The sequence below is a fragment of the Geotrypetes seraphini genome, chromosome 2 (genome assembly GCF_902459505.1).
Source record: "Geotrypetes seraphini chromosome 2, aGeoSer1.1, whole genome shotgun sequence".
In the NCBI taxonomy this organism is placed as follows: Eukaryota; Metazoa; Chordata; class Amphibia; order Gymnophiona; family Dermophiidae; genus Geotrypetes; species Geotrypetes seraphini.
In genome coordinates, this window is record NC_047085.1 from 7742064 (window position 1) to 7763520 (window position 21457).

General features: G+C 45.6%; 1 protein-coding gene across 6 annotated transcripts in view; it reads left to right on the forward strand.

The window, feature by feature from the left end:
* Positions 1-21008, forward strand: part of PUF60 (poly(U) binding splicing factor 60) — a 257544-nt gene extending 236536 nt beyond the window's left edge. For 4 of the 6 annotated variants that reach the window (XM_033933257.1, XM_033933261.1, XM_033933262.1 and 1 more), the window contains 3 exons: positions 964-1099; positions 3681-3922; positions 20483-21008. In XM_033933257.1, coding sequence (XP_033789148.1) covers positions 964-1099; positions 3681-3922; positions 20483-20782 — 678 coding nt within the window. In that variant the 3' untranslated portion in view covers positions 20783-21008. The remainder of the gene's footprint in view (positions 1-963; positions 1100-3680; positions 3923-20482) is intronic. The other 2 variants (XM_033933258.1, XM_033933260.1) reach the window with 1 other exon arrangement.
* Positions 21009-21457: the final 449 nt, after the last annotated feature.

Below are 21457 nucleotides of genomic sequence, written 5' to 3' on the forward strand. Positions count from 1 at the left end.
GGTGCTGTTAATTTTAATTTTTGTAAAATGATTGAAATGTCATTTGTGTATATTTATGAAAGCTCACTTCACCAAAGGAGTTTCTACCTCTTTGACAGAGACTACAGTAGAGCTGTCTTGCATGAGGAGATCTGTTGAGTGTCTATGGTCTGCCCTCCATACCTTCACCAGGTTCTACAGGACGTAACAGTCAGGAAAGACATCGCTTTCAGGTCCTCCATCCTAACGATAGGCTCCGTGGGCCCGCCCTAGGTTCTGGGGACTGCTTTGGTATGTCCCTACTATTCAGGACCACTAGACACATTGCACTGGAAAGAAAGATTAGGTTCTTACCTCGATAATCTTCTTTCTTGTAGATGTGACTAGTAGTCCTGAAGCCCTGCCCTGTATGTGGGCTTTGCATGCCTGCTGCCTTGGAATTAGTCCAGTGTTGGAGAATCTTTGCCTTTCAGGAGAGCTGGAAAAAAAAAAGGAACACTCCAGACAATGTATAGTCTGCTTCAAGTCTCTGATAGATTGCGGGACATACGAGTAGCTACGAGCTCTATATAAGCTTAGTGCTGGTTCCACACGTTTTTGTCTCTGTTTTTGTAACAGCTGTTTATATGTTATAATGTTTATTGGTAATGTTTGTTGCAGAACAGAACAGAATTATACTGCTGGAGGTTTCTCATTGTTTCCCTCTTTCCAGTTATGTCTGTCATTACAGTTATGCTTGATTTGTTTTTGTACAAACTGAGGGCAGGAGCAGCTCCCTGTAAAGGAGGTGGAGTTGAAAACATGATTGACAGTTTTCTGCAAGCAACTTGCTGGTTCAAATACAAGACCCTATGGTTCAGGACCACTAGACACATCTACAAGAAAGATGTTCGAGGTAAAAACCTAATCTTTAACAAAAAAAATGGATGCCATTTCAGAGTCTTTGCAGTTAGAAGTAATCAATTGTTTGCTTTCCTGTTTTAGGAAGCAGTGGCAGGAGCTGCTGTACTAGGCAGCCTAACGACTTCTGGGCTGGTGTCACCTGCGCTGACGCTGGCACAGCCCTTAGGAACCTTACCGCAGGCTGTAATGGCAGCACAGGCACCTGGAGTCATCACAGGTGAGCCTATTTCTTTCTTTTAGCTAGATGGCCCTCTTTCACCTCTCAGAGCAAGGCTTAGATGTTGCTTAGCTCCATGCAATCAATTGAGATAGATACTCATCTAATAAGCCACATATATCATGGTTAACGGCTTATTAAGCTTAATATGTTTCCACTTTTATAGCATAACAGAGAGGTTTGCATGAAAATAAATCAGAATCAAATAGGAAAGATATATAGGCAGTGAGCATATTGAAAGATCTGCATGGCCCCAGACTAGAGAGCTGCACGGGAACGGGGACGACGGGAATCCCGCGGGACCCGCGGGTTCCCCCTTTGGGTCACGGGGATCCCGTGGGGACGCCTCCAAGGGTCGCGGGGTTCCTGCGGGGCTGGATGTACTAAGTCGCGCGGCTTTTCTCCCTACCTGCTCTGCTTGCAGCACAGAGCCGAACGGAAGTCTTCCTGATGTCAGCGCTGACGTCGGGAAGACTTCCGTTCGGCTCTGTGCTGCAGGCAGGGCAGGTAAGGAGGAGAGTAGAGTAGCCTCGCGGCTCGAGTGGCTACCAAGGGAGGGGGCGGTCCGCCCTGATGCAGCACAGCCGGCTAGGTCCCCTTACTTTTGTGGCGCTTCCCCGACAAACCTCCCTGCCCTTAACCGCGAATCTAAATTACCTTCTTACAGCAGCTGTAAGAAGGAAATTTAGATTCGCGGTTAAGGGCAGGGAGGTTTGTCAGACCGGGGCTGTTGTCGGTCGGTCGGTCGGAAAAGCGCCACAAAAGTAAGGGGACCTGGCCGGCTGTGCTGCACCCAGGGCGGGAGAGGAGGGGGAGAAGGACGCTGAAAGCACTGGGGAAGACAAAGGGGTGGAGAATGACGCTGAAAGGCCATGGGGAAGACGGGGGGGGGGGGAAGGACGCTGAAAGCACTTGTGGAAGACAGAAGGGGGAGAAGGACGCTAACGGCATGGGGAAGACAGAGAGGGAGAAGGACGCTGAAAGGACATGGGGAAGGCAGGGGAGAAGGACACTGAAAGGACATGGGGAAGACAGAGGGGGGAGAAGGACACTGAAAGCACATGTGGAAGACAGAGGGGGGAGAAGGAAGCTGACAGGAAATGGGGAAGATGGGGGGGGAGAAGGACGCTGAAAGAAAATGGGGAAGAGAGAGTGGGGAGAAGACGCTGGCAGGGAAGAAGACAGAGATGCCAGACTATGGGGGGAGCGGAGGGAAGAAGATGGGTTCCAGACCAATTTGGAAGGGGGGAGAAAGGGAGAGGAACAGTAACAGAGTAAATGGAAGACGCAGAAGGAAGAGAGACAGTGGATGGAAGGAACTGAATGAGAACATGAGGAAAACAGAAACCAGGCAACAAAGGTAGGAAAAGAATTCTATTTCTTTTTTATTTATTTTTTTGCTTCAGGATAAAGTAGTATATTAGTTGTGTTGATAAAAATTTATAAACAAAAGAGGCTCTGGTAGAAACCCGTTTACAAAGTATGTATTCTTCCCAATTAATATTTCCAAATTAATAAAGTCTTTTTGCTTATTTGTAAATGGGTTTCTACCAGATCCTTTAATTCAGTAGCATAATTAAATGAAATAACTATTTCTGAAGTTTATAGGGATGGGCGGGGACGGAGGGGATTCCTCACGGGGACGGAGGGGATTCCTTGCGGGGACGGGTGGGGACGGAGGGATTCCTCACGGGGATGGGTGGGATTCCTCACGGGGACGGGTGGGATTTTGGTGGGGACGGGTGGGATTTCTGTCCCTGCGCAACTCTCTACCCCAGACTGGCCCACAAGATCCATCCTAATTAAGGGAGGCCTGTAGGAGCAGGTAAGTTTTCAATGTGGCATTAAATATAGTTAGAGCGTTCCATCCATAAGGCCACTGGCAAGGAGTTTCTGAAGAATAGAGCTGCACAATAATCTGCTCTTTGACGTGCGGACTGCACATGGTTGAGATGTATAGGTGGGATAGACAGACAGCCATCATGCAGTGATTGTGAAGAGTCCTAAGCTGAGCACAGAAGAACAGTTTGAATGCTAAGAAAGAAGGGTTACTATGTATGTAACCATGTATAAACACCCCCTACACACAGTCCAAGGAAGATTTATTGACCATTTGCTGTGCCCTCTTCTCAATAGCTCTTCAGTCTTTTCGAGAACCAGTTAGAACTGATAGAAGGAATACTTAATTGTTTAACATTGCTCTTAGGCTAGGAGTCCTGGGATCCAGTCCCCGTCTTGCTCCACAGGCTGGCTTGAGCTCACAGTACCACTAAGTAACTCAGCCTGTGAGGGAGAGACATACAGATCTTACAGGCAAACACTGGAGACATCAAGTCATGATGGCCAGTTTGAAGGAATAAGGAGAGAGGCCTTGTACGATGCCCCTGACAAAAGAAGAGAGGCTGTTTATGATGGTGTTTAATGAAGAGGAACTAGGATGGTTTCTGCTGACAAATGGATGAGGAAGGGTAAGGGGATGGGGTATTACCTACTTGGCTCCCTAGTTAAGTTAAGATGGAGGCAGTGCAGGGAGAATACACAGGAAAGGTGATATATGTAACCAATGTATGGAATTTTGTAGGTGTGACTCCTGCTCGACCTGCTATCCCAGTGCCTATACCACAGGTTGGTGTGGTAAACCCTATCCTGTCAAGTCCCCCTGCGCTGGCTGTGCTGGAAGCAGTGAAGAAGAAGATGGAGGAGGAGGAGGACATATTAATGGAATCAGAACGGCCAGAGATGCTTAGTGAGCAGGAGCACATGAGCATATCGGGCAGCAGTGCACGTCACATGGTCATGCAGAAATTGATGCGCAAACAAGAGGTAAGGAGCTTCATTCACGGTCAGCATAGCGAAGGGCACCAGGATCTTCCTCAGTGCTCCAGTGTTTCCTGGCTTTAACTCTTTTAAGCATAAATTACTAGTAAGCATGCATTTCCTTAACAGTAGCTCTCTTTGCTTTTGAGATCTGTGAGGTCACTAGCCGCCTTAAAAGCATGTCTGTCTCTGGCAAAGGTCAGAAATATTGGTTGCGGTTTTAACACGAATCACGCCTCCAGAGGCACATACCGGCCACTTCTGGCATCAGCCACGCCTAAAATGGCGTTTGGCACTGAAGGCGCCTCCGGAGACACGATTCTGCCAGTAGGCACCTTGAACTTTTTTTAAGTACCATTTTAAACAGTGTTTCCCTCTTTACTTAGGCCCATATTCTCTAAATGGTGCCTAATTGTCCCTCATTCATGTCTCAGCTTGTGGACTCTAGATATGAGTACAGACTGTTATCCCAGGACAAGCGGGCAGTATATTCTCACATGTGGGTGACGTCATCCACAGAGCTGCAAAAGTGCACCGGTGCTTTATTTTTATTTATTTATTTATTTTCAAATTCTTTATTCATTTTTTCATCTTACATCAAGAACACACTATTACATCATTTAAACCTTGTAAACATCACTTGTATTTCTTTTAACATCATCTTAAAAACATACATTTATACCCTCCCCACAAATATTTTAATCAAAAATATCATATAAATATTATCAATTGATCAAACCTTAATATAACTTTATACCCTCCCCCTATGAATAAGTGTACTGACCACAACGCCCATGCGCAAGAGCCTCCCGCCCCACATAGGCAAGCAGCTCCTCACTTCTTAGTTTTCCCTGGAACTAAGAAGTCATGCTTTCAAACGTTCATCATTTTTTGCCTTCCTGCTCGTGCATTATTTTTCTCTTAATTTTATTTTCCTTCCTTTCTCCCTTTGTTTTCTTTTTCTAAAAATAAAAACAAAATTTCAGGAGTACTTTTTATCTCCATTCGGCGGGGCCTTTTGCACGCCTCAGCCATTGAGTTCAATTTGGCTGAGGCAGTGTTTCTGTCGATGTCCCACCTGGTAACGGGTTTTAAAAAGTGAAGCCGGTGCAATAGGACCACACTAGGACCATTTCCATCACAGACCCCCACAACTGGTGTTTACAGTGCTTGGGTCCAGATCACCGAGTTTAGTTCCACTCTTCAGAAGCGCACCATTAAAAGCCACATTCTTCAACAAGAAAAAGTTGTTCAGTATCAGCATGGAAAGGGAATTTGCATCGACACCATCCCATGTCGAAAGAATCAGTGACTAAAACATCAACATCGCTGCATCTGGTAAGCCAGCTAAAAAGCCAGCAACTTCCCAGACTGGGTCACAGGTTACTAAGACATCCAGACCAGTCATGCCAACCAAGTGAAGACCCTTTATCCAACTCATTTCCAAATCGAAGGGTGCATCGTTATCTGAGTCATCCTCTCCTGAACGAGTTGCAGCACCATTGGTACCGGCGAATAAGCCAACGGTACCGGTGCTTGCTTTTCAGCAGAAGCTCAATGCTCTGTTTTGCCAGGAGTACGGGGATATGTTTTATCTATTGACACTTAACTCCTCTGGTACCGGCCCAGCCTGAGCGTGACACCACGAGGCCTTCCAGTACCACCTATGCTCCATCGATGCACCATCATGGATCTCGACACCGGTCATCTCGTCCATCCAGTCCTGCATCGAAGCATCGTTCCTCCAGGCACCGTCCAGTTCTTCGAAACATCATTCTTCTTCTAGACAGTCTAGCAAGTCTTCCTGCAAATCAAAGCATACTTCTCATCCACGTCCTGAGAAGTGTAAGCATTCTACAAAACCTTCGCTCTCACCTGATTGGCATTCTAAGCTTCAACATCGCTCTCCTTCAGTCCTTATTGACTCTGACCTGCAATATGTCTCCAATGCGGACTTTTCACATTCGACTATAGAGGCTTATGATTCTCCTGAGGCGCAATCTCCACGAAAGACTCCTCCTTGAAGTCTTCTCCCACTGAAATACTTTCCTTTACTCGTTTTATTAGACAGATGGGGAAGGATCTATCCATAACGCTGGAGACAGATTCCAAACATATAGCTTCTGAGATGGTTGATGTTGTGATTTGGGGAAGTTGATCTCGAACCCCAAGTTCTGAAGAAAAAGAATTGTCTGATTTGTCGCCAAAAGTACGTCTTGTGATGAAGGATCCTTGATGAGCCAATCATCTAAGTAGGGAAAGACTTGAAAACCCTGAGACCTCAAAGCCACTGCCACCACAACCAGGCACTTGGTGAAGACTCTGGGAGAGGAGGTTAGACCAAAAAAGTAGAACCTTTATTGATAGTGGTGGTGGGCCACTTGAAATCTGAGGTATTTCCTGTAAGCCGGATGAATAGGGATATGAGCTTTGATTCTAATCACAACAAGAAAAGACTGTATACAAGTTCCACCTCCCCCTTGTCCTGCATGCATTCCTATCAGATCTACATGACTATCTACATGTGGAATTTGGCATTAGCAGAGTTCATAGAAACATAGAAATAGACGGCAGATAAGGGCCACGGCCCATCTAGTCTGCCCACCCCAATGACCCTCCCCTACCTTTCTCTGTGAATAGATCCCACGTGTCTATCCCATTTGGCCTTAAAATCAGGCATGCTACTGGCCTCAATAACCTGAAGTGGAAAACTATTCCAGTGATCAACCACCCTTTCAGTGAAAAAGAATTTCCTGGTGTCCCTGTGCAGTTTCCCGCCACTGATTGTTGCCGCGGGACCCTTGAAAAAGAAGATATCTTCTTCCACCTCGATGCGGCCTGTGAGATACTTGAATGTCTCGATCATGTCATCCCGCTCTCTGCGTTCCTCGAGTGAGTACAGCTGCAACTTATCCAGTCGTTCCTCGTACGGGAGATCCTTGTGTCCTGAGACCATCCGGGTGGCCATTCTCTGGACCGACTCCAGTCTCAACACATCCTTACGGTAATGCGGCCTCCAGAATTGCACACAGTAATCCAGGTGGGGCCTCACCATGGATCTATACAATGGCATAATGACTTCAGGCTTACGGCTGACGAAACTCCTGCGTATGCAACCTATGATTTGCCTTGCCTTGGATGAAGCTTGCTCCACTTGATTGGCAGTCTTCATGTTCTCACTGACGATCACCCCTAAGTCTTGTTCTGCTTCAGTTCTTGTTAGGATCTCGCCATTAAGGGTGTAAGTCTTGCATGTAATTTGGCTGCCCAGGTGCATGGCTTTGCATTTTTTGGCATTGAAGCTGAGTTGCCAGGACCTAGACCAGCGCTCCAGTAGGAGTAGGTCGTGCATCATGTTGTCGGACATTGAATTTATGTCTGTTGTGCTTTTGCCCACTACATTGCTTAGTTTGGCGTCATCAGCGAATAATGTTATTTTACCTCGCAGCTCTTCTGCCAAGTCTCTTATAAAGATGTTGAATAGGATCGGGCCCAGGACCGAGCCCTGCTGCACTCCACTGATTACTCCGTCATTTCGGAGGGGGTGCCTTTCACCACTAACCTCTGAAGCCTACTTCCAAGCCAGATCCCAACCCATTTCGTTAATGTGTCCCCCAGTCCTATAGAACTCATCTTGCTCAGCAACCTGCGGTGTGGTACGCTATCGAATACTTTACTGAAGTCCAGGGACTCCCCAACATCCAGCTTCCTCGTCACCCAGTCAAAGAAGCTGATCAGGTTGGATTGGCAGGATCTCCCCTTAGTAAATCCATGTTGACAGGGATCCCGTAGATTCTCCTTGTTCAGGATCGTATCCAATTGGCGTTTGATTAGAATTTCCATTAGTTTGCACACTATTGATGTGAGACTCACCGGTCTGTAGTTTGCTGTCTCCATCTTGGAGCCTTTCTTGTGGAATGGAATGACGTTAGCCATCTTCCAGTCCAACGGGATGTTACCCATACTAAGGGAGAGATTGAAGAGCGCGGATCCGCCAAGACATCACACAACTCCCTGAGCACCCTGGGGTGTAGGTTGTCAGGCCCCATTGCCTTGTTAACCTTAAGCTTTAACAGCTTGCAGTAGATACCGCTGGGTGTAAACTCGAAATGACTAAACGGGTCATCTGCGTCAACCCTTGTCTGTAGCTGAGGGCCGAGTCCTGGCACCTCGCGGGTGAAGACTGAGCAGGAGTATTCATTTAACAGTTGGGCTTTTTCCGAGTCCGCTTCTACATAGTCTCCGTCTGGTTTCCTAATATGTACTATCCCGCCTGAGTTCTTATTTCTGTCACTGATATACCTGAAGAAGGATTTATCTCCTTTCTGGATGTTCTTCGCTAGAGACTCCTCCATGCGGAATTTGGCCTCCCTAACTGCTGTTTTGACGGCTTTTGACTTGGCCAGATAGACTTCCCTAGAGTCCTGTTTCCCTGATTGTTTGTAAGAGATGAATGCTTTTTTCTTCTCCTTGATGAGGTCCGAAATCTCCGCAGAGAACCACTGTGGCTTATTGTTCCTTCGCCGTTTACTTACTGATTTAACATAGCGATTTGTTGCTTCTTGTATGGTGGCTTTCAAAGTCGACCACATTTCTTCCACATTATCGGTTTCTGCTTGGCTTTGTAGCGCCTGGTGAACGAAGTCTCCCATTTCTTTGAAGTTTGTGTCCTTGAATTTGAGGACATTGGTCAGTGTGGTAGATTTAGTGAAACCTTTCCTGAGATTGAACCATACCATGTTGTGGTCACTGGAGGCCAATGTGTCGCCTACCGAGACCTCTGTGACATTTTCTCCATTGGTAAGTATCAGGTCCAGTATTGCCTGATCCCTTGTTGGTTCCAACACCAGTTGCCTGAGTCTTGATCCCTTCATAGAGTTTAATAGCCTCCTGCTGCTGCCGGAAGCAGAGGAAAGCGTGTCCCAATCCACATCAGGCATGTTGAAGTCACCTAACAATACTGTGTCCCCACGCAAGGTGATATTCTCTATATCTCCGATTAATTCCATATCTAGGTCATCCTGTTGTCTTGGTGGTCTGTATATTACGCCAAGATACAGGCATTTGTCCTTCCCTCTGGCCAAATTTACCCAAAGGGATTCCCCAGTGTAGTGGACATCTGTGATTCTGGTGACCTTAATGTCATCTTTAGTATATAATGCTATACCTCCTCCCATTTTGCCCTCCTGTCCCGGCAAAGCAAGTTGTAACCCGGTATGGCCATGTCCCACCCATGGGAGTCCGTGAGCCAGGTCTCAGATATCGCCACCACATCCAGTTCGGCATTCCTCATTTCTGTTTCTAATTCCAGGATCTTGTTTCCCAGACTGTGGGCGTTTACGTACATAGCCCTCCATGTTGTATGTTTGTTACGTCTCAGTGGAGATGTTCCTGCTTGAGCTACTTGGACACCTTTAGCATTATTCGCTTGTTTTGTACTTTCCCTAGAACCAGAGTTACAACGTGCACCTATCCCGGACTCCCCATACCCAGAACTACAGTGTGTTCCTATCCCAGACTTGGAAATGTGTGTACCCTGTGGGGCTATTCCCGCTTGGGCTACTTGAACTCCTTTAGTACAATTTGCAATGTGTGTTCTCTCGCTGGACCCAGAATTACAATGTGTACTCCCCCTAGACCCTGAATTACAATTTGTACTCCCCTTAGACCCAGAATTACAATGTGACTCAGAATTATAATGTGAGCCAACCCCAGACTCGAAAGTGTGTATACTCTCCCCTGACCCAGATCGGTGTTTACTTACCTTAGTCTCAAAAAAATATTGGCAGCTTAGCTTGCCAGGTAGGTTGTTTGTGCCCGTACCCTCCCCCAACTTACCAGAGAAGGCTGCAGAACTTTGAGGACTAGTGGCAAAGCACTGGGCCTGGGCACCTGTAATGCGTTGATGTGGCATCCAGTCTCTGCTTTAGAAATTGGCATGCATAGACACACTTGGCTGTGTTTCAGATTTTCTCAAGGTGATAACCTTTTTGGTGACAAAGTGGAGGTTGTTGACTTCATCAAGAAGAGAACTGATACCATGAAGTCCCTCTCTCGGCCCATTCCTGTGGCCTTGGAGATTCTTGGACAGCAGCCAGAAGAGATAAGAACATAAGAATAGCCTTATTGAGTCAGACCAATGGTCCATCAAGCCCAGTAGCCCGTTCTCACGGCCAGTCCAGGTCACTAATACCTGGCCAAAACCCAAGGAGTAGCAATATTTCATGGTACTGATTCCAGGGCAAGCAGTGGCTTCGCCCATGTCTTTCTCAATAACAGACTATGGACTTTTCCTCCAGGAACTTGTCTAAAACTTTCTTAAAACCAGCTATGCTATCCACTCGTACCTGTGTTTCTGGATTTTATTTTTTATTTATTCAATTTTCTATACCGTTCTCCCAGCTCAGAACGGTTTAATTGAATTTATTCAGGTACTCACAATCTATCTAATGTACCTGGGGCAATGGGGGGATTAAGTGACGCCCAGGGTCACAAGAAATAGCATGGATTTGAACCCACAACCCCCGGGTGCTGAGGCTGTAGCTTTAACCACTGCGCCACACTTAGGTATGCTTCTCAGGGCTCCCGCTCCCACCCTCAGCATTAGAGGACCCAAAAGACCCATTCAGCTCCCCCATCTTTTTATTTTATTTTTATCCCGCAGGTCACATAAAATTTTTAAAATTGACAAAACATAAAATAATAAAACTGTGGCGCAGCATCCTTCGACCATTTTCTCTCTACACTAAGTCATCAAAAAGGCTTCATAAACAGGTAAGTTTTCGAATGTTTCTTAAACTCGGAAGTGTATTTCAATGATTATGGTCCTGCAATTGACAGTGATTTACATGCCACAATCAGGCATCACCACTTTCTTTTCATCATTGACTCTTTAAGATCATTTAGATTCATACATCTGCACCACTTTTAAAAAAATATGTGGCCATTTCACAATATAAACTCTGAAAAATTAGACACAACCCTTTTTATTGAATTCTAAATTTTACAGGCAACCAATGCAGCTTCCTTAAAAATGTTCAAATGTACCTATATTTCCAATCATCCTTGCCGCTGCATTCTGAATATCTTGCAAAGTCTGAAGTTTTGCAGCTCATAATTCAATATACAAGACATTACAAAAATCTAATCTAGACAATATTAGACTTTGTACTGTTAGGTGCCATCAACTCGTACTCAAATCCTAGCAATTTGTTGAAATGCAGATCTGAAAAGAAATTGGTTTTATGTTAGTCTGGAGAGGTCCCCCATGGTTGTTTTCAATGTGTCCAGCCATCTGATTGCAAGTCGCCCTATTTGTCTGATTCCATCGATCTCGTCTGATGGTGTAACCAAAATAATTAAACAAAGAATTGGTAGAGCCCTGTATGTAACTCTCAAAGAAGATTCACTGAGCATAAGAAATGCCTTCACTGGATCAGACCATAGGTCCATCTAGTCCAGCGACCCGCACACGCGGAGGCTACGTAGGGGTCCTTGATGAAGACCATGTTTACTTGTATCCCTCAATGTGATTTGCAAGAAGGTGTACATCCAACTTGCCCTTGAATCCTAGAATGGTGGTCTCCGTCACAACCTCCTCTGGGAGAGCATTCCAAGTGTCCACCACTCGCTGTGTGAAACAGAACTTCCTGACATTTGTCCTGGGCCTGCTGCCCCTCAGTTTCAGTCCATGACCTCTTGTCCGAGTCACATTTGACAATGTGAATAATGATGTTTCTATCATATCCGCTCGCAGTCTTCTCTTCTCAAGGGTGAACAATCTAAGTTTTCTGAGGCGTTCTTTGTAGCTCAAATTCTCCATGCCTTTTACTAGCTTCGTGGCTCGCCTCTGCACCCTCTCCAGCAGGGTTATATCCTTCTTTAGGTAGGGAGACTAGTGTTGGATACAGTACTCCAAATGTGGTCTGACCATTGCTCTGTAAAGCGGCATTATGATGACATCCGCCGATCTGTTCTGTTCTGTGTTCACAGAAGAAAATCCTGGAGAAGGACTGAGATTGTCTGGCAAAGTTACACGAGAAAATGGAGTAGATTCTGCGCCGTTCACGGAGGAGGGTGTTTATGAGCAACTTGAAAAACTGAAGGTGGACAAAGCGATGGGACCAGACGGGATCCATCCCAGGATACTAAGGGAGCTCAGAGAGGTTCTGGCGAGTCCTATTAAAGACTTGTTCAACAAATCTCTGGAGACGGGAGTGATTACTGGGGATTGGAGGAGAGCGGATGTGGTCCCTATTCATAAAAGTGGTCACAGGGATGAAGCAGGAAACTACAGGCCGGTGAGCCTCACTTCAGTTATTGGAAAAATAATGGAAGTGTTGCTGAAAGAAAGGATAGTGTACTTCCTTGAATCTAATGGGTTACAGGATCCAAGGCAACATGGCTTTACAAAAGGTAAATCGTGCCAAACGAACCTGATAGAATTTTTTGATTGGGTGACCAGAGATGGATCGAGGACATATGCTAGATGTAATTTACTTGGATTTCAGCAAAGCCTTTGATACAGTTCCTCATAGGAGGCTGTTGAACAAACTTGAAGGGCTGAAGTTAGGACCCAAAGTGGTGAACTGGGTCAGAAACTGGCTGTCGGACAGACGCCAGAGGGTGGTGGTTAATGGAAGTCGCTCGAAGGAAGGAAAGGTGACTAGTGGAGTCCCTCAGGGTTCGGTGCTGGGGCCAATCCTGTTCAATATGTATGTGAGTGACATTGCTGAAGGGTTAGAAGGAAAAGTGTGCCTTTTTGCAGATGATACCAAGATTTGTAACAGAGTAGACACCAAAGAGGGAGTGGAAAATATGAAAAAGGATCTGCAAAAGTTAGAGGAATGGTCTAATGCCTGGCAACTAAAATTCAATGCAAAGAAATGCAGAGTAATGCATTTGGGGATTAATAATAGGAAGGAACCGTATATGCTGGGAGGAGAGAAGCTGATATGCACGGACGAGGAGAGGGACCTTGGGGTGATAGTGTACGAAGATCTAAAGGCGAAAAAACAGTGTGACAAGGCAGTGGCTGCTGCCAGAAGGATGCTGGGCTATATAAAGAGAGGCGTGGTCAGTAGAAGGAAGAAGGTGTTGATGCCCCTGTACAGGTCATTGGTGAGGCCCCACTTGGAGTATTGTGTTCAGTTTTGGAGACCGTATCTGGCGAAAGACGTAAGAAGACTTGAGGCGGTCCAGAGGAGGGCGACGAAAATGATAGGAGGCTTGCGCCAGAAGACGTATGAGGAGAGACTGGAAGCCCTGAATATGTATACCCTAGAGGAAAGGAGAGACAGGGGAGATATGATTCAGACGTTCAAATACTTGAAGGGTATTAACGTAAACAAAATCTTTTCCAGAGAAAGTAAAATGGTAAAACCAGAGGACATAATTTGAGGTTGAGAGCAGTGTTCCCGCTAAGCTGCGCTGTGGTGCTCTGACGCACAAAATATTACCTCGCAGCGCACAAGTTTCTCGTCACAGCGCACACAGTGTAGAGCACAGTTCTTCAACCGCCGGTCCGCAAACAAAATCTTGCCGGTCCGCGAAGGATTCGGTCCCCGCCGCAACGAAAGGCCGGCGTCAGCTGACTTGCAACTTCCTGTTGCAGTCGCTGTGCCGGGACTCCTGCCTTCGCCGGGACTCCTGCCTTCCACCGCGTTTGCCTCCTGCCTTGTCTCCGCACCTCCAGACCAGCAGCGGCAGCTGTGTATGCTTTTAACTTCGGCACAGAGCTGCCCCTAATCAATAGTTTAGCGCGGTTTCATAAGGCAGCCTCGGGGCCTTTGCTAGGCCGGCCCACATCGCATCATCGAAGCGGGCCGGCTATCAAAGGCCCCGAGGCTGCCTCATGAAACCGCGCTAAACTATTGATTAGGGGCAGCTCTGTGCCGAAGTTAAAAGCATACAGAGCTGCCGCTGCTGGTCTGAACTCTTGGGCCGTTGAAGGAGGGCAAAAAGCAGCTGTCCTGGAGGTTTCCCTTCCTCTCGCCTTTACAGGTTCCTTTTTTCCACCTTTTTTTTTTTCCTTCAAACGGCAACGGGCCCCAGCATCGACATCAATCAAGTAAGTTCCACTGTCAATCAAGCGGTTCTGCTCGGCCAAAGCTTCCCCTGTGACATGAGCCACCCTCAGGGGAAAGAAAGTGACCCACAAAGGTGAGGGGAAGGGGGGCAGATGATGGAAGTTGGGGGGGAGGGAGAGAGAGAGAGAGAGAGAAGGGGCAGATGATGGAATGGAGGAGATGAGAGAGAGAGAGAAGGGGACAGATGATGGAAGTGAGAAGAAGGGAGAGAGAGCAGAAGGCAGATGGATGTCAGTTGAGAAGGGAGAGCAGATGCTGAATGGAAGTGGGGAAAGAACACATACTGGATGGAAGGAGGAGATAAATAAAGGGGGAAGAAAATAGTAAGATAATGGAGGGGTGAGGGAAAGGGGTGACAAGCTGTGTGTAGACACAGTGAAAAGAGGGAAACGGGACTAAATAGTAAGAAAGAATTTAATTTAGATGGAGGCAGAAAATAGAGAAGGAAGACCAGAGAAGAAAAGGGAAGAGAGAGCAGAGAATGATCAGATCTGAGTGGAGGAAATGAGAAGAGAGATATGCTAAAAACCACAGGGGGGAGGGAAGGATAGAGATGCCAGACCATGAGGGGAACAGAAGGAAGATGATGGATGCTAGACCAAATTGGGGGGTGGGGGGGGGCAGGAGGAGAGATGGCAGGGAAAGACAGACAGTGAATGGAAGGGGCAGATGCTGGACTGAAGAGACAGAGAAGGTTATCATGCTGCTGTACCGGGCCATGGTACGCCCTCACCTGGAGTACTGCGTCCAGCACTGGTACTTTAAGAAGGACACGGTACTACTCGAAAGGATCCAGAGAAGAGCAACTAAAATGGTTAAGGGGCTGGAGGAGTTGCCGTACAGCGAAAGATTAGAGAAACTGGGCCTCTTCTCCCTTGAGCAGAGGAGATTGAGAGGGGACATGATAGAAACATTCAAGGTACTGAAGGGAATAGACTTAGTAGCTAAGGCAGGGAGAACGAGAGGGCACTCTCTAAAGTTGAAAGGGGATAGATTCCATACAAACGTAAGGAAGTTCTGTGGTAGAAAGCAACATATTTATTTGGCTCATAACTTGCTGGCGCCCGATATTTTTAGCTCACAGTGAAAAAAGTTTGCTCACAACACCCGCCCGCTTAGAGGGAACACTGAGAGGTGGTAGATTCAGGGGCAATGTTAGGAAATTCTACTTTACGGAGAGGGTGGTGGATGCCTGGAATGCACTCCAGAGAGAGGTGGTGGAGAGTAAAACTGTGACTGAGTTCAAAGAAGCGTGGGATGAACACAGAAGATTTAGAATCAGAAAATAATATTAAATATTGAACTAGGCCAGTTACTGGGCAGACTTGTACGGTCTGTGTCTGTGTATGGCCGTTTGGTGGAGGATGGGCAGGGGAGGGCTTCAATGGCTGGGAGGGTGTAGATGGGCTGGAGTAAGTCTTAACAGAGATTTTGGCAGTTGGAACCCAAGCACAGTACCGGGTAAAGCTTTGGATTCTTGCCCAGAAATAGCTAAGAAGAAAAATTAAAAAAAAAAATAATAAAAAAATAAAATAAAATAAAAAAATTTAAATTGAATCAGGTTGGGCAGACTGGATGGACCATTCGGGTCTTTATCTGCCGTCATCTACTATGTTACTATGTATGTTACTATCAACTCGTGATTCCCTTCTTTATCATGCCCAACATCCTGTTTGCTTTATTTGCCACTGCTGCACATTGAGCCGATGGCTTCAGGGTCCTGTCTATCAGTACCCCCAGGTCCCTTTCCTGTTCGCTCTTGCCCAATGTTACACCTAACATTTTATATTCACGTTCCTTGTTTTTCCTGCCCAGGTGCATCACTTTGCATTTTTCTATATTAAACTTCATCTGCCACTTTTCCGCCCATTTCTCTAGCTGGTTCAAATCTCTCTGGAGTTCTTTGCTGTCTTTTTGTGACCCAACTGCCCGACATAGTTTTGTGTCATCTGCAAACTTGATTATATTACTTGATGTTTCCTCTTGAAGGTCATTTATGAAGATATTGAATAAGATGGGCCCAAGAACCGAGCCCTGAGGCACACTGCTTGTCACCTTCTCCCAGTCCGAGAACTTCCCATTTATGCCCACCCTCTGCAATCTGTTCTCCAGCCATTTGCCTATTCATCCTAGTATGTCTCCTTCTATTCTATGGCTTTGGAGTTTCCTCAGAAGCCTTGCGTGTGGAACCTTGTCGAACGCTTTCTGGAAGTCCAAGCATATTATATCCACCGGGTCTCCGCTATCGATTTGTTTGTTCACCTCCTCAAAAAACTGAAATAAATTCGTCAAACATGACTTCCCCTTCCTGAAGCCATGTTGACTGGCTCTCATCAGGTCGTGATTTTCTAGGTGTTGCACTATGCTATCCTTGATTAGTGCTTCAACCATCTCACTGGTCTATAGTTGCCCGGTTCTCTCAATCCTTTTTTGAAGATTGGGATGACATTCGCTATCTTCCAGTCGTCTGATATTCGCCTGGTTCTAATTGATAAATTAGCTAGGGATTATAATAGCTCTCCGATTTCTACCTTAAGCTCCTTTAGCACTCTTGGGTGAAGTCCATCTGGTCCAGGGGATTTGTCACTTCTTAGTTTGTCGATCTGATAGTATATCATGTCCAAGTCCACATTCACTGTGGTGAGGCTTTCCTCAATTCCTCCCTTGAATACTTTCCCTGTTACGGGCATTGATGCAGTGTCCTCCTTGGTAAAGACCGATGCAAAAAATGAGTTTAGCCTATCCGCAATCTTCCTTGATGCACCCTTTCCCTCCTTGGTCGTCGAGAGGGCCCATTGCCTCCTTTGCTGGTTTTTTTCCCTTTTATGTATCTAAAAAAGGGCTTTAAGTTTTTGGCTGTAAATAAATCAATAATAGCAATAATAATAAGTGATACACCTAAATTGAAACATTGATAGCTTTCATGGCCCCAGGCAGAAAACTCATAGATGACTAGCACCAGGTTTTAATAAAACCTAAATAAGTTCTGCCCCTTACATCATATGATCTCAATAATAAATACTAAATTAATTGATTGGATAAACAGTTAGTGAAAAATTTTGAGAGAAAGATAGAGGGACAAAAAAGCGGATAAAAAAAGTCCCGTCCTCTGGAAATGATCAAAATGCTAAAATGCAAAAATATAGAAGCAATTATGAAAAGAAGACAGTCGTAACTTCATCATTTGGGCTTCGAGTGACACAGCCAGTTTGATCTTTTCCAGAATCAATTTGTTAGTTCTTCTGGCAGTCTATGTATTTTGATACTTTTTCTATAACACCTCCTTCATTCAAAATTTTTTTTAAAAAATCTGCATGTTGTCAGCATACATACAATAACTAGCTTTTAAATTTTCAAACACAGATCCCAATGGTGCCATATAAAGATTGAAGAAAAGAGCAGACAATGCCAACCCCTGTGGCACACCCATCATTGACATGTATTTTTCAGAAATCTTTCCATCTGCTTTTACTTGAAAGGATGTACAATTTATGCAGGGGATGAGCTTTTGACTGGTTCCATAAGAGCATAGCCTCAGTAAAAGGGACTGTCCCAGACAACATGCCATTGTGGGAAGAGGAAGTTGAATTCTGTTCAAGCAAGCTGGCCCCTTATAACTTCCGACAAGTGGGTTCTTCAGATAGTCTGGGGGGAGGGGGGAGGAGGTTTATGCCCTAAATTGGCAAGGAGTTCCTCCAAGAGTATCAAAGTTCAGTTCTTGACACCAGGATGTGCTTGTAGAGGAACTATCTTTCTTTCCACAGGCCCATATGGTCGAGCCTGTGCCCAAAAAGACAAGAGGATTTCTGCCCATTCTAGCCCTAAGTGCCCCCAAAAAATATCTGGTGAAAAAAAGTTCAAGATGGTTTCCCTGGGCACCCGAGCCCCCATTATTCAGGCAAACAATTAGCTGTGCTCTCTATACTTAAAGGATGCTTACACCCACATACAGATACATTCCAGTCACAGGATGTATCTCAGGTTTCAAGTAGGGAAATACCACTACCAGTATCTCATTCTGCCTTTTGGCCTTGCATTCCCTCACCAAGTCTTCCCCAAATGCCTTGCTGTATTTGCAACATTGTTACGCAGACTGGGAGTGACTCAAGGGTCATGTCATGCCATGGCTGCATTGGTAGCCCACTTGAGATAGCATTCATTGAGGAGATTAGCAAAGCTGCAGCTTGGTCTTCTCATTACTACCTTGAGCAGGATTCCCTACTACATGACAATTGGTTCAGCCAGACAGTTCTACAGAGCTTGTTTGATGTCTAGAAAACAACTCTACTTTCGTAGGCCCATTTTTATTCTGTTCCAGGCTTCACCCACACAACAAGAATGTATTTAAGTTCCAGTTTAATTGGTTCCTTGTTGGCCTTGCCTGTTGTTTTTCGGTGAGCCTGTTAAGAACATAAGACTTGCCACTGCTGGGTCAGACCAGTGGTCCTTCATGCCCAGCAGTCCGCTCATGCGGCGGCCCTCTGGTCAAAGACCAGCGCCCTAACTGAGACTAGCCCTACCAGCGTACGTCCTTGTTCAGCAGGAACTTGTCTAACTTTGTCTTGAATCCCTGGAGGGTGTTTTCCCCTATGATAGACTCCGGAAGAGCGTTCCAGTTTTCTACCACTCTCTGGGTGAAGAAGAACTTCCTTATGTTTGTACGGAATCTATCCCCTTTTAACTTTAGAGAGTGCCCTCTCGTTCTCCCTACCTTGGTGAGGGTGAATAACCTATCCTTATCTACTAAGTCTATCCCCTTCAGTACCTTGAATGTTTCGATGATGTCCCCTCTCAATCTCCTCTGTTCGAGGGAGAAGAGGCCCAGTTTCTCTAATCTTTCGCTGTATGGCAGCCCCTCCAACCTCTTAACCATCTTAGTTGCTCTTCTCTGGACCCTTTCGAGTAGTACCGTGTCCTCCTTCATGTACGGCGACCAGTGCTGGACTTAGTACTCCAGGTGAGGGTGCACCATGGCCCGGTACAGCGGCATGATAACCTTCTCCATCATTCCTAGCATTCTGTTTGCCATCTCCATCATTCCTAGCATTCTGTTCGCCCTTTTCGCAGCCGCCGCACATTGCATGGACGGCTTCATCAACTTGTCGATCAGAACTCCCAAGTCCCTTTCCTGGGAGGTCTCTCCAAGTACCACCCCGGACATCCTGTGTTCGTGCATGAGATTTTTGTTACCGACATGCATTACTTTACATTTATCCACGTTGAACCTCATCCTCGAGCTTGATTATGTCACATTGCAGATTTTCGCAATCCCCCTGTTTCTTCACTACTCTGAATAGCTTCTTATCGTCTGCAAATTTTATCACCCCGCTCATCGCACCTATGTTCAAATCGTTTATAAAGATGTTGAAGAGCACGGGTCCAAGTACCGAGCCCTGTGGCACCCCACTAGTGAATCTCTTCCAGTTCAAGTATTGTCCATTTACCCCACACTCTCTGTTTCCTATGCTCCAGCCCGTTTTTAATCCACATGAGTATTTCATCCTCGATTCCATGGCTCTCAATTTTCCATTCATGCAGAACCTTGTTGAACGCCTTCTGAAAGTACAGATAAACCTAACTAATTTATTTTTCTCAAGTACTTTAGCAAGAATGTGAGCCTTTGGGACAGTCAGGGAACTCTAAGTACTCTCTCTTCATCTTAATTAATCTTACTTATTGCAATTCTTCTGTTTCAACTGTAAACCGCTTAGAACTTCACGGTACAGCGGTATATAAGAAATAAAATTATTATTATTATTATTATTATATACAATGTCAACCGGGTCGCTCTTGTCTATCTGCCTGTTTACTCTCTCGAAGAAGTGCAGCAAATTTGTCAAACAAGATCTGCCTTTGCTGAAACCATGCTGGCTGGTCCTCATCAGACCATGTCCGTCAAGGTGATCAATGATGCGGTCCTTTATAAGCACCTCTACCATCTTTCTCGGTACCGAGGTCAGACTCACCGGTCTGTAGTTTCCCTCGAGCTAGGAATTCCCATACGTGGTAATGTAGTTGTCCTGTTAGTCCTTGGAGACAACAAATTTACTAAACTCCAGCAGGTATTTTTCAAGGACAGCAGTACACTCATTACCAAATACTTTTCCTCCTCCGCTAGAAGTTGATTCCTTAAGTTTGTTTTACTATCCTGCGAGTTGAGCAGAATGACACCTTCGCATGTGTGGTCCAGTGCTGCCAAAGGCTTCAGAAAGATCCATCACACTGAGTAGTGTCTGTGCTGGGCTGCATTGTATGACGTCACCCATGTGTGACCATCTGTCCTTAAAGAACAGCTGCTACAGGTGAGTAACTTAGCTTTCTGAAATAAGAAAATTCCATGGTGCACTAGTGTTTAGTACACAGGAAGACTAAGACAAGTGCTTGCTTGGTTTCATTTACTTTGTATTGGTTGACAAACATTTTCTGCCTTCAGACAGGATCTTCTTTCCTTTTACCCCAGTCTCTCTTTTTCTCCCAGTCAACAGTTATGGTCCTGCGGAACATGGTGGACCCAAAGGACATTGATGATGATCTGGAAGGTGAAGTGACAGAAGAGTGTGGGAAGTTTGGAGCAGTGAACCGGGTCATCATCTACCAGGAGAAGCAGGGAGAGGAAGAGGATGCCGAAATCATTGTCAAAATCTTTGTGGAGTTCTCAATGGTTTCTGAGACTCACAAGGCTATTCAGGCCTTAAATGGCCGCTGGTTTGCTGGCAGGAAGGTGGTGGCGGAGGTATATGACCAGGAGAGGTTTGACAACAGTGACCTTTCCGCATGAACTCTGCAGACTTTTTTTTTACCTACCTCCGCTCCCATTATTTGTTAAATTTGTTATTTTGTTTTCCTTTGACACTGTAGAAATGTGAGTAAATTTCTTATGTATGTTCCATTGAAACCTGGCTTCCATTGTGGTGTATGTGGAAAATGCTAATACAACTGTTATGCAGTTGGCTTTGTATGACAAAAGAGGGCTCAGGAGTAACACAATGAATTCTTTATTTGCACTTTGGTGAGTCACTCATAGCACATCTTTATTTTGTTCTTGAGAGAGCTGCCAGTAATTGCTACAAAGGGGGTAAAGCTATGCATTGATCTCATCTTTGAATCCATATCAGCAGCTCTGGGGCAGAGACATCTCCGTGCGAAAGGAGAAGTTATGAAGTCTACAGCCATAGCAAGGCCCACAGAAATCTTCCTTTTCTAAAAAAAAACTTAATGAACTGTTCCGTCTGGCCTTATATGACAGCAGGTAAAGACCAAATGGCCCATCCACTAGGACAGGCTTGTTCAACCTTTTTCTATCAGGGACCACATTTTATATATTGTAACATTCAGAGGGCCAAAACACACACACTTGTATTTTGCCATATGCTTTGGCAAATAGTGGCAAAATACAAGTGTGTCATCTTGTCCCAACCAGTCAGTCTCTCTTAGTGACTCCATTCCTTCCTGC